Raw genomic sequence first — 13,934 nt, forward strand, 5'->3', positions numbered from 1 at the left:
ATCAGTGTACATTATTTGTTTGACTATCACTATTTATTCCTTCACTTTCAACGAACTATACTAAATATTGGAATCATTTATATTGTAACAATTCATTACATCATCTTCAATCTATCCAATAATAATATATCATTATGTTATATTCAATATCATTCTGTTATTCTTGTATTGATAACATTCTCTAGTAACTTTCATTCCTATGTTTTTTTATGTAACCATTGATTAAAATAAATCCCATGTCTTATAAAATTATTTATCTTCTTGTTCTCTAATTTCAAATGTCTCAATTTAAAGACTGATTTTTGGGGTTAGGGTCCCCCCCAAAATAAGCCCTAGTGAAAGGGGGCGTGGCCAGCACAGGGGGAAGCCCTTCCCTTCCCTGATCACCTTAGTGTGCTTCTCAGCTCCTTAATCGGATGAGCTGAGCCGACCCGGCTGCCATTCCCAAAACAGCTGATTTGCGGGTGCTGCTCAGGCTGCGGCCTCCAGCAAGTGCGGCTGCTTTTGCCATCGATTGCAGCCACAAAAGCAGCAGGAGGCCAAGCGATGCACCCAATGCGCCGTGCGCCGGCCTTCCGAAGGGTACTGTAGCAGCAGCTATCCACAATTTTTTAATCATTATTTCGGCCTGACCCACGTGGCCCAGTGAGCCACGTTGATCGGGACAAAATAAGGGTAAAAAAAATGTTGCCTTGCCCTCAGCCCCCGCCCCCCTTTTGGGTCTCCAGGGGTCTCTCCCAGAAACCAAGCTCTGGCAGAGAAGTGGCACCAGGGTTTCAGGAGCAAAGTTGAGGCTGAGAGGAGCCAGGCAGGGCGGGGGGGAAAGTCCAGTCCCGCTCCAGCGCTCTTCTTCCCTTGGAAATGGAATCTTGGGGGGGGGGGGGGGGAAACAGCATCCCCAGGCAGAGTGGGTATGTGGGTATGTGTATGAAAAACACAAAGCAAGGGAGCCAGCAGCTGCGGATTAAGGAGCTTTGTGAAATGTCATGCCTACACTCAGAGTTTGGAGAGGGGAGGAAGGAGATGCTGCCGCCTGCAGAGACACAGATAAAGATCGAAGTTCATTGAAGACGCTCCCTCTCTCTCTGGCCAGCCCACAAGACTATCTGAAGGTGGGAGGGGAGAGATTTCCTGCACATCGGCAGCGGCGTCTTCTCACAGGGCTTCTTCCGACATCCCAGTTGTATGGATTTCCATGCCTTCCTTTATGGCAGTGGTTCTCAACCTGTGGGTCGGGACCCCCTTGGGGGTCAAACGACCCTTTCACAGGGGTCGCCTAAGATGTGGAAAACACATATTTTCAAAAAAATACGGAACACATAAAATAATTTTATGGTTGGGGGTCACCACAACATGAGGAACTGTATTAAAGGGTCGCGGCATTAGGAAGGTTGAGACCCACTGCTTTATGGGATGTTTTTTCGCACCTGGGACATCAGGAAAAGCCCTGTGAGGAGATGCCACCGCCAATGTGCAGGAAATCTCTCCCCCCACCACCTTCAGAATATCCTTTCAAAGAGTAGTTTCACCAGGATGAAGAGGTGGCTGGAGGCGGCATTTGCATCAGGTTGGACTTCCTTTGCGAGGCAGACGATATGGGGAGCGAGAGATTTAGGAAGCCTGGACTGGTGTGGGCCGGTTTCTGCAGTGAAGCATCTGATTTATCCCCAGGGGTGAGCCTTTTGCCCTTCGCTGCCTCTCTGCCCCAGTTCGGAAGCTGCAGAGGATGCCTGCCATGCCCGGCGAGGGTGGCGGGGAGAAGAGACGGCAAGAGAAGCCACATCTCGCTCCTCGCCTCTCACTTCTCCCCCACCCCACCTGCCACCCCTCTCGCTAAAGAGATGGCGGGGAAGGGAAGCAGCCAGGGTCCTGTTAGCATTGGGCGGGAGGGAGGTGTTGGGTGGGAGGTGTTCGGCTGCAAGCCGCGTGTCCTACCCGAGACTTGCAGCTCCGTCGCATTCCTCACTGTTTTGTCCAGGGAAGCACCTTGTAAAAAAAAACCTCGCAAGTTCAACTTCCCTGGACAAAACAGCAAGGAATGCGACGGAGCTGCAAGTCTCAGGTAGGACATGCGGCTCGCGGCCCAGCACCTCCCACCCCGCCCCAATGCTAACAGGATCCTGGCTGCTGATCCCCCTGGCTCTTCCATCCGGGCCATCGACCCGATCCCGGCTTCCACTTCCCATTTCCGCCACTGGCCTCAAAAGCAGCCAGGTCCTCATTGGTCAGTGCCCTACCCCCCACCCCCATCAGAGCTGCCGAGGGCTGCGGGGCAAGGGGGGGCTTTCTGCACCCAACCTTCTTGGAAGACGCTGGCAGGATGTGCAGCACAAATGCTCCCGCTGTCCATCGCTCGACTGATCATTGCACACCTCTGGGCATGAGCCTTTCCTCAAGCAACAGGGCCTCACGGTCAGTCCAGCCAAGAGGAAGAAGGAAGAACCACCAGGGCCCCGAGAAGAGCAAAAACTCCACAGGAACAGCACTTCATTACGGGTAGTCCTCAACCTATGGCACCTCTGTTTCAGTTGTTAAATCATGACAGTCGTAAGTCAAGGCACCCACTTAAGCAGATGTGATTTACGGCAGTCATTAAATGAATCACATAGTTTTAAATTCAGATCATGCAACCTTTAAGCAAATCATATAGCCATAAAATTGAATCTATTCTCTGGAAATTGGCAAAAACCATCAGAAACTTTGGGCGGGGGGGGGGGGGGGGGAGGAATGTTGAGAATCATGCAGGACCACACCACACTGTGACAAGTTGTAAATGTGAGCCCTGTTGCCAAGCGTCGGAAGCGCAGCCCGAGGGGGGAGGGAGACACATTCTGTGACACAGCTGAAAGTGCTGGAAGCACCCCTTCCAGAAACATACGGTCATAAGTCAAGGACTGTCTGCAATCCACCGAAGGAATATTCCTTCTTGGAGGTGTGTGAGCTACCCTACAATGCTTCAGCCGTCCTAACAAGAGCCTTCCTTCTAGGCAGTGAATGGCCCCCACAGCCACCCTCTCTCAACCAGGCACCTCCCTTCCCTTCGGGGTGCCCTGCTCTGCCGGCTATTCTCTTTCACCCCCACCCCCCACCCCCCACCCCAAGTGTTCAGCCACATCCGGTGACATATTGCAGAAATGGCTGCAAAGGCAGAGAGGCCTCCTACCTGGTGATGATCTTGTCTTCTCCCAGCGTTGCCTTAGGAACAGGTGAGTATCTCCCTGGAGAGGCTGGTGGCAAAGGCTGGCCCAGGTAACTTGATGGGCTGACGTGATTCTCTGCAGGCTGAGAGTAAGCTGGGGAGGGGGAAGGTCAGTCAGGAGAAGGTGCCCTCTGCTGCCTGGGGCCAATTGGCAGAAGCTGCCCCTTCACCTGCCCAGCACTTCTAAGCTACTGATGCTGAACGAAAAGGAGTGGCCTTTTCAGCTGCACTTCGACCTCCAGGCCAGATGACTGGGTGGGCCCAAGAACGAACCCGACCCGATGAGGAGCCACTGCTAAGTGCTGGATAGGTAAGTTCTGACCTGTCAGGGCATATCACCTAGGCCCACCTGCTCCCACCTGACTTGGGAGGAATGAAAGAGGAGAACGCCCTTTCCCAGCCCCTCGGCTGCCCTCCCTTCATCCTTTCGTCATCCGCATTTAAGCAGCCACGAAGGCAGCCCAGCATTGGCCGCCTGATCCCATACAGGGAGCTGGGTTGCCTTACCCGAGCACCAAGCACAGGCCCTGCTGGGACTGGCGGTCACTCCATTCACACACAGCCTATTTGCCAACTCAATCCCCCTAACCTCCACCTCCCCGGGACAGTGAAATCTTCATTTGTTTGGCAGTGGGAAACTTTGGAAGAGAAGCTGAACCTGCAGATGTGAAGAATCTCAAAATGGGGGCAGAACATTTTTTAAAGAGGCCCACAGGAGAAAGCTAACAAGTGCTGGACAGCATATGAAGAGGGTGAAACTGTTTCAGAAAATGCCCTGAGGACTAGGCCATGGGTTCAAGGAGCTCGTGGATAGAAGAGGAAAAAGAATAAAACACCAAAGGGAAGTAACTGAATTGTCAGATGATCAAGAAATGAAACTCCAGCCAAGGGAGGATAGGGAGGCCGCAGATAAAGTGAAGCCAGGCCCAGCACTTCAGGGAAGCTGCGGAAGCTGAGCCAATGGAACATCCGCCTTGGGAGACACCTGAAGCTGGTCTGCCAGGTGTTACCCTGGTAGGTCAACCCACGATGCCCTGGCAATGTTAATTCACCTCTCGGCCGCCACTCGGTTAATGCTATGAGCTTTACGTGGGGCTGCCTTTGAGAATGAGCCAAGAATTACAGCTGGCGCAATCTCATCAGTCGAAAACACCACCAATTTTAAAGTTCCGGGTAGTCCTCACTTTCCAACTGTGACTGGAACTGACAACTCTCATTAAGCAATGTGGTTGTAAATGGAAAAATCACGCAACAGCACCCAACTTACGACGGTAGTCCTTACAGCTGCAGTCCTTAAATGAACTACTCGTGGTCATTAAGCACAATGTCACATGACTGCAACTTGCAACTTCATGCCAGGCTCTTCATTGACTTTGCTTGTCGGAAGGTGGCTTGAAGGCCACAAAAGGCAATCACGGGGGGTCAGGATTGTGACTATTGTGAAGGTGCACACTGGTTGCCAAGTGCCCCAATTTCTATGATGTGGCTGCAGGGAGGCTGCAACACCACAACTTCAAGCACTGGCCATAAATCTGCTTATTTAGCACTGTTGTAACGTCAAACAGTCACTGAATGAGCAGTCAGTAAGCAACAACTGCCCATACTGTAGCGGTCACCAACAGGAATCCAGGCGCAATTCCTAACCCTAACCTTACCCCTAAGTTCCGATTGTGACCTCAAAGACCTCATGCAGCACAGAAGCACAGCGGGACCATCCCGTCAGAAGTGGGGGGGGGGGCTGTTCATGTTTAGAGAGGGCCCTCCAGGAGTCCCCTTTGTGCACCCCCCTCACTGGCCCTGATCCTAGATGCCTTCTGCAAGCAAACCAAAGCTCTTATTTCCATGCATTTGCCCTAAACTGAATGTGGCCTCCGCACTAATTTTTGTTACGAATTTTTTATTCTCTATTATTGATCACTCAGAGCTCTTAGGAATGGGGAAGGTTTTGAATTATGTTAAACAAACAAATTATTTAAATCTCAGAAAATTTCTGGGTTAAAAGTCATAATTATGCCATTTTGAGAGTCAAGGACATCTCCCACCCTTCGTAGAGGTGCACTTCTATGCACCTAAGCTTCCCTTCCTGCACCTGCAGATTTTCCCAGAGATTTGCAAAGATGGCCAGAATCATTCTTCATCTGTTTGCCATCCATTGGCTCAAGAACCCATGCAAAGGTCTTTCCCCTCCTTTCTCTCCTATTATTGTATCTTAGCAACATTACGTATGGTTTTGCTAGCTAGACACTGGGGCAACAGAAATAAAAATGCTATTTATTCTTACATGAAAACTGTTGGCACACAGTGGCTACTTTATATTATTATGGAAAAGTAAAAAGTTGAGGGGTTCGATGTTAATGCTTTATTCTACTGCAACAGAGGGAGTCAGAAGTCAAGGCTTTTTCTCTCCCCTCCTCCTCCCCACTGGTGTCCTCCTATTTCCTCTTGTATTTTGTTCTTTAATCTAATAAAATATTCAAAACAGAAAATTGTTGGCACATATAACAAAATGTCAACAAAGGACAAGGAGAGAAAAGACACTTTCAGTTAATTCTTTTCTAATAAAAAAACAGCCACCCCCAAATTCAAACTTACAGCCAGTGATCTCAGGAGGGACATAAGCATCGTTGATGAATATGCTGCTGGGCTTTGCCAGTTTCAGATAGACAAAGTCAGACGTGTTCTTTAAAGCAGCCACTGCTTCTTCGTGGGTCACTTCTTCTAAGCAAACGTTGTTCACCTGGAAGAGGCAAAAGGCAAAAGGAGCTTATCCCTGGAAGAAAACAGACCTTCCTCCCTGAGAATCACCAGGGCTGCTCTGTATCACTGGGCAAGGAACCACACTGGCGCAGGCAGAGGTTGGGCTCTCGCCCAGCAAGTTGTCTCCAGACTGCTGCTGTGACTGATGCAAAACATGACGACAATAAAAAATGCAAAAGACGTGAGGAATTTTGAAGAAGAATGGAATCAGAAACAGCGACAATATCAACAGAGTCAGTAATAGCAATAGAACTTAGACTTATATGCCACTTCACAGTTCTTCACAACCCTCGCTGAGTAATGGTGTCTGTTTCTATGAACAGACTGTGCCCAAAAGATGTCATTGATGTAATGTCAACAGTAGAATAAGTTTATCTGACGAGATAGAAATGGTATCAAAAGTGGATTTATAATTGAGACCAAGAGAATGATTTAGAAAAGGGAATTTCACTGGGTCTACAAAAGAATCTGGCTGATGCTTTAAAAAAATTTTTTTTTAAAAAAAACAAACAAACCAAAAAAGAATGTTTTTTCTTTTCTTTTAATGACCCTGTAATCCCTTGCATCGGGGCGGAGTTGCGGCAACTGAATGGAGCTGAGAGTTTACTGGCAGGATGCCCTTCCTGACACCTACAGAGAGTTAACAGTAGATATTTTCTCTTTGCGCCCAGTGAGACAAATATCTGCCACTACCTAGGATTGAATTCACAGCCATTCAGACAAAACAGGAGAGTGACTAGATAATTCTTTCCTATTGGATTTACAAAAGAGGTTTATTAAAGTCTTGAAAAAGTGTGTAATGAGACCACGAAGTGAAGTGAAATCATACCCTATGACAATATTTAAAGGAAAGCAATAAAATTAATATAAAATTGGTTTATTTGATCAAAGTTAAAGCAACATATATTATTATCTCTTGCTACCTTTATAGACTTTCTGTTGACACCAAGACTGGAAAAAATGTTTCATTGATTTTCTTATAGATAAGAAATGGGATATGGGATGAAGAAATAAATATTTGTAAATTTATAGGACAAGAAGTTACTGAATTTATTTATACTTCTTGCAATGAAGTCAGTTCTTTATGTATATTTTTATTATATTTTTTTCTTTTTTTTCTTCCTTGCACTTTTTACTCCTTGTCTCTATTCTCTTTTAAATTTAGTTTGTATAATTTTTTATTATTACAATCAAAATTCTTTACAAATAATTTACACACACAGCCACATTTAGCAACACAAGACTCTTCGGTTTCACACATTCAGCTTTTGTCTGTTTTCCAAAGACTCAGCACAATTGCCCCAGCAGCGGGGAGGGGGAGCACACTACACAAACAGCTTACTCCCTTGAAATTCCTTCAGTCTCTCTACTCTGCGGGTGGGGAGGGTGAAGCAAGTAATCTCAGTAGGCCATTTCTCTTTTGCCTGTCCCATCTTCTCCCACTGGAATGGAACATTACTTGCCATAGCCAACTCCCCACAGTCATCTTGCCATGGTCAATTTGCCACAGGCAACTCACTACAACCAACTTTCTGCAGGATAACTCGCCATGGGACAATTCAACAATTCAATTTAATTATTTAAAATAAATTTTAAAATATTTACATTTTTGATATTCACATTTCATTTGTCCCCCTTGGCATCCTTTCTTTAAAGATTCTAATCCACCATTTCTTCAGTATTAGTGTAACTCTTGTCCAGTGGCCGAGTTGTCCTAGACCCTTTTCCCTCTCCCCCCTCAGCAGAGCAAGATGAGAGAAAGGAAGGGATTTCAAGAGTCTACACATCAAAAGCAGCGGATCAGGCAAAGGAGAAACTGCCTACAGAAATCGCTTGCTTGATTCGACCTGACGTTCCTCAGCTGGATAGACGTGGGAGGTGTGAGCTCTGAAGAGTCTCACATGAACTCTGTCTGGCAAACCAATACTGAGATCCTTTTGGATCAGAACCTCCCTGTGGGGAGGGGGATGAAGAAGGGGCAGTGTCTCACCAGACCCAGAGGGAAGTGCAACAGGTCCCTCACAGGTCGGAGATTTGCCCTCCGAATCGGCGTCGGGGGAGGGACCATGGCAACATGGCTGCACAAAAAGCTGGCTTCTGGCCAAAGTATCTGAGCAGGAGCATGTAGGAAACGGGATGAAAAACCTGGTAAGATTTAATTAACCAACAGACATAAATCAGAATTTGGAAAAGGCAAAGAACCTTGAGAATATAAATAATACCGATGGACAAACCGGGATTCTGGCAGAAAGAAAGAAAAAAAAAAGGGGGGGGGGGAATTGAGGGTTAAATCACAAGCCCAAAAAGAACTACTTGCTTTAAACAACTTGGATACAGAAAGGAGAAAGCAGAGAAGTAACAAACCCATTCAAACACAAACTTTGAATTTGGATTTGAAAAGGCTGTGTCTTTAAAAGAGATTAGGAGGGTGGAACAGAAACCCAAAAAACATATCAAGGAGATTTGCTTCATTCGAGTTTCTTCTAACAAATCTTAAGCAACTCCAATTAATGGGAGGTGGAATGTAACAAGGCGGGGGGGGGGGGGAATCAAGAAAAAATCACTATTTTCTCACTTATAACCTATAATCTTGCCTGTGCAACCAATGGAATGTGAAACTTTGAGCTTGAGGTTTTAATTAACCAATTGTCATAAAACAGAATTTGGAAAAAGCAGAAGGCGAAGAGAAACATACCAAATGTCAGGGCAGCCTCCATCAGTAACCAAGAAAGAAACCACTCAACTCCATATTTCAGAATTAAGAGTACTTTTACTGGTTATGAGTAGATAGCAGCTAAGCAAAGCAAGATCTGAGGCAAAAGCGCACGTAATCATAGATATCAATATGTGACCCAACTCCCTCCCCCTAGTAACCCCAACCCCAGTCCAATCCGCACACCCCATAGGTGTCATGTGGGCTAGAGCTTCAAAACCCATCATCAGGTTGGTATGCCAGACAGTTGGCCTTGGCGGCAATTCCACTATCTGCAGCATGCGCAGTAGATGGTGAGAAAAACACTCCTTTCTTCATTCACTCCTGTGCTTAAGCTTCCCCTCCCAAATACCATGTTATCTCCCACCCCTCTCCCCGTTTCAATGGCAGCCAAAGCAAGAGCAAAGCAGAGGCTGACATCCGGCCCTCCTTCAGGAAAGGAACTCATCCCTGGAAAAAAAACAAACGTACAGAAAAAACAGGAACAAGACAATTGAGACATATATATGTCAACTTGGGTTAGAGTTTATCGGGATAAGTAGAGTAGAATTTCCGCAAAAGTCTAGGAGCTCTAACATGGGACTTACCAACTCATTCAGCTTGGAATGGGGGAAAATGTTTCCAGGAGACCAGATATTGAACCTGATTCCTACGTCTCCTGGAGTCCAAAATCTCTTTGATCTCAAAATGCTGCTCTCCTTCAATGAGAAGAGGGGCAGGAGGAGGCGGTACGGGTGCCCGAACAGAGGAGGTGTGCACTGGTTTCAAAAGGTTAACATGAAACACGGGGTAAATACGGTTGAGATACTTTGGCAATTCCAACCGTACAGAAACAGGATTGATGATCTTCACAATAGGAAATGGACCAACATACTTAGGCTCTAATTTCTTTGACTTTTGGGTAGTTTGGAGAAATTTGGTAGACAGAAAAACTTGATCCCCAATCTGGTACTCCCTTTCTTTCACCCTCTTTTTGTCAGCTTGTCTCTTGTGTGCTCGATGAGCAGCTTCCAATGTCTTTCGGGCAATGGGCCAAATCTTTTGGAGCTGGTCACTCCCCTCGGAGAGGGACAAGACTTGTGGTTTTTAACGGGGCAATTCTGGGATTGGCACAAAGTCTTGCCCAAAGACAAGTCTAAAAGGGGTGAAACCGGTTCTGCTGTGCACAGAGTTGTTGTACACTACTTCAGCATGTGGTAACAATTCAGTCCAATTATCCTGCTGATAATTGATAAAACACCAGAGGTACTGCTCCAAAACAGAGTTAGTCCTTTCACAAGCTCCATTAGTCTGGGGATAGTGGGCGGAGCTTAACCCCTGGGCGGAGCCAATTAACTTCAGAACCTCCTTCCAGAAGAGGAGTGTACCCCTCTATCTGATATTATGCGGTCCGGCACCCCATGCAAACGGTATATATGTGTAATAAACAATTTAGCTAAAGATTTAGCTGAAGGGATCTTGGAACAAGGCACAAAATGAACCTGTTTAGAGAAGAAGTCCGTGACCACCCAGACCACAGTATTTCCTTGACTCTCCGGTAATTCTATAATGAAATCCATTGATGTTTCCTTCCACGGGGATTCAGGATGGGCTACACCTTGAAGCAGGCCTTGGGGCTTCCCTGGTGGCTGCTTAGCAGCAGCACATACGGGGCAACTGTCCACATATGACTCAATGTCTTTTTTCAAAGACAGCCACCAAAATTGTCTTTTGATGAGATGCAGAGTTTTCACAAACCCAAAATGCCCTGCCATGCGGGAATCATGAGCTCGTTGTAGCACCAAAGACTTCATGCTTGCAGGAACATACAATTTAGCACCTATCCAAGCTAGTCCATCTTTCATGGTGCATTCATCTGAATGTTCCTTAAACCAGTAGTCAGACTCAAGGCTTTCCTTAATTTTGCAGATGAGGTCTGTTGAGACCTCCAAATTAGGGTCGCTTTGGCTTCTGGTAACCACTGGAGCAGCAAGACTTTTCGCTGGGATGACTGGAAGTACCACGCTTAGCTTGGAACTGTTGTATTGTGGGAGTCTGGATAATGCATCCGCCATGAAGTTTTTCCCTCCAGGGATGTACTTTAGGGTGAAATTGAATCGGTTGAAATGTTGTGCCCAACGCATTTGTTTAGGAGATAGCTTTCGAGGGGTCTTTAACGCTTCCAAATTTTTGTGATCAGTCCACATCTCAAAAGGGTGTTTAGCTCCCTCAAGGAAATGTCGCCAGGTCACCAACGCCCACCTGACTGCAAAAGCTTCTTTTTCCCATATAGCCCATCGCCTCTCTGTCTGTCAGTTTTCGGGAGGTATAAGCGCAAGGCTGCAGGTGCCCGTCAGTGTTTTTTTGAAGTAACACTGCTCCCACAGCTACATCACTAGCGTCAGCCTGAACGATAAATGGTGCATCCATGTCTGGGTGTTTCAAAACGGGTTCAGCTGCAAAGAGTTGCTTTAGTTTTTCGAATGCGGCCTGACATTCCATAGTCCGTTTTAATGGCTTCCCCGGTTTGGGTTTGGCCCCTCCTTTTGACTTTAGGAGATTTGTAATGGGTAGTGCAATGCTGGCAAAGGATGGAATAAATTGACGATAAAAATTCGCAAATCCCAAGAAACTCTGTAATTGTTTGTGGGTGCGGGGGGGAGCCCATTCAGTAACAGTTTGGACTTTAGCTGGGTCCATCTCGATGCCATTGTGGGAGATGCGATAACCAAGGTAGTCAATTTCTTCCTGATGAAATTCACATTTAGACAATTTGGCATAAAGCTCCGCTGTGCGGAGTTTTTTGAGAACTGAACGCACCAATGTCACGTATTCCTCACGTGTTTCAGTGTAAATAAGGATGTCATTGTCACTGCGTTAATTGGTTTGCTAGCTGAACTGAGAATAATTACTGCGCAGGTCATAAGCCTTATCAGCAAGTGATGTATTGCGCCTGCTCATCACACATTCCAGAGACTTCTTTCCTTTTGATTTTTGTTCGTCTTTCAAGAAGGCGGACAACATTTGTTCTTGCCAAAATGTAACAATTAGATAGATTTGTTTTATTTCTATTTTCATTTTATTTTCATATTAAAGTTTGTTTTCATTAGAACATGTTAGACTACACAATATTAGATAAACTGTTGATACAGACAGAAAACAGACTGATCAAAGTGCTGTATAGATTTTTGTTGGAATATAAACTAGAGGAAGAACATGTCAAAGAAACCATGGTCGCCTGGGTGAAAAATTTCGGTTACAATGTGGAATTAGCTAAGTGGGGAAAACTTTGGATACTTAATCAGAAATTAACATTGGCTACGGCGTATAAAGAAAATCTTTACAAGATGTTCTACAGATGGCATCTCCCGCCAGCACGGCTTTCTAAAATGTTTAAAAATCTGGCCCCAAATTGTTGGAAGTGTAAAAAAACACCAGGCACTTTCTATCATATGTGGTGGACGTGCAATGAGGCAAAAAAAAATGGAAAATGATTCAATCATGGTTAGAACAAATGGTGGGAGAACAAATTATGTTTAAACCAGAAACTTTTCACCTAGGCATAATACCGGAGGGGTTTAAGAAAGATACACTCTATCTAATCATACATATACTAACTGCAGCGCGCATAACCTATGCACAGCATTGGAAAAAAGAAAATACACCATCAGAGCTAGATATAATCAGAAAAGTGTTGGCCTGTGCAGAAGCAGATAGGCTCACTTTGGAACTTAAAAATAAAGGGGAATCAGAATATTTTGAGGTATGGAATAGATTTTATGATTGGTATAAGTTAAGATGACAAGACTGGAACAAATGTATATATTGTGATCGAACAGAAGGACAGACAATGTGTTAAGTAGATTAACTGTTAATGGTTGAAACTAGCTGTACATAATGTGAATATACGATCACTCCGACTCCGCGGCATTGCATTGTTTTAAATGGAAAAACAATAAAAATATATATATATAGAACATGTTCTCGGGTTTGTTTGTTTTTCCGCTTCTTGAAGATATGCTGTTTGGAAAAGCCGTCGATTTCTAGACCTCATTAGCTCAGGGTGAAAAATTTCCCCTGAAAGTCATCAAGATAGATTATCACGCTTTTGTATAGGTGGTCATGCAAAACTTCATTTATTAGTTGCATGAAAACCGGTGGTGCCCCCTGTAGGCCAAAAGGGAGTACTCAGAATTGAAAACAACCAAGTGAGCAGTTGAAAGCAGTTTTCCATTCATCTCCCTTTTTAATCCTGACTCTGTAATAAGCCTCCCTTAAGTCCAATTTTGTGAAAATCTTCCCTTTACCCAAATGGGCCAACATGTCCTCCATCACTGCATTCAAGTTCTTATAGTTCACACAGGGGCGAAGGGAGCCATCTTTTTTTTCTCTAAACAGCACTGGAGCAGCCACTCGGGGCCTGGCAGGTTCAATAAACCCTCTTTGTAAATTTTTATCAATAAACTTCCATAATTCATCCATTTCACGGGGAGTTATTGAGTAGATTTGGGGTTTTGGAAGTTTCACCCCCGGAAGGATATCAATACTGCAATCTGTTGCATGGTGAGAGGGTAATTTATCAGAGGATTCTCACTGAAAACATCCTTTACGTCCCAATATTCTTTTGGGATTTTCTCCTCCCCCTCAATTCTTTCTTGTCCTGTAGCCGCTAGGTTAGGTTTAGCGTTAACAGGCTTTGGAGCCCCCCCTCTCCCTCAGGGGGTGTAGCGGATCAGATGCGCAACCACCCTTTTGTCCAATTGATGCATGGGTTCCACTTCCGTAACCAAGGTAACCCTAGTATGAGAGGCCGATCCATTCCTGGGGCGAAAATAAAACTTATAGTTTCTTGGTGAGTTCCCATCCATGTGTCTATTGGCTCAGTTACAAAATGGGCAGGGGTCCCCCCAGCTATTGAGCCGTCCAGCTGGCAAAAAGCAATGGAGTCTTTTAAAGTTTTCAATTTCAGCCAGTTTTTCACCACCTCAGGACTAACGATGCAACGTGTACATCCTGAATCTAAGAGGGCCAGCATTTTTTCTTGCGCTCCAGTAGAGGGCACTTTAAGTTTTACCGGGATAGTCATGGGGCCCGATCGGGAACTTACCAGACGTTCATCGTCAGATTCGGTTTCACTTTCCTCCGATGAGGAGGATGGCTCCTCCTCCCTTGGAGTGGGATGGAACCGCGCAGTCAGCTCCACCCCTTTCATGGCGGTGTCCCTTTCTTCTCCCTGGCTGTTTGTCTGGTTTCCTCTCTCCCCCAGTAGTAGGTTTTGGTCCCATC

The 13,934-nt window shown here is 45.6% G+C and overlaps 1 protein-coding gene across 12 annotated transcripts in view; it reads right to left on the reverse strand.

Moving 5' to 3' along the window:
* The window catches only part of DLG1 (discs large MAGUK scaffold protein 1), an 87,199-nt gene that overhangs the window by 25,514 nt on the left and 47,751 nt on the right, over positions 1 to 13,934 (reverse strand). For all 12 annotated transcript variants that reach the window (XM_081956020.1, XM_081956019.1, XM_081956018.1 and 9 more), the window contains 2 exons: positions 5,792 to 5,936; positions 3,164 to 3,293 (listed from right to left, as the gene is read on the reverse strand). In XM_081956020.1, coding sequence (XP_081812146.1) covers positions 3,164 to 3,293; positions 5,792 to 5,936 — 275 coding nt within the window. The remainder of the gene's footprint in view (positions 1 to 3,163; positions 3,294 to 5,791; positions 5,937 to 13,934) is intronic.

Source organism: Natrix helvetica (assembly GCF_964273705.1).
Source record: "Natrix helvetica genome assembly, chromosome: 5".
Classification (NCBI taxonomy): Eukaryota; Metazoa; Chordata; class Lepidosauria; order Squamata; family Natricidae; genus Natrix; species Natrix helvetica.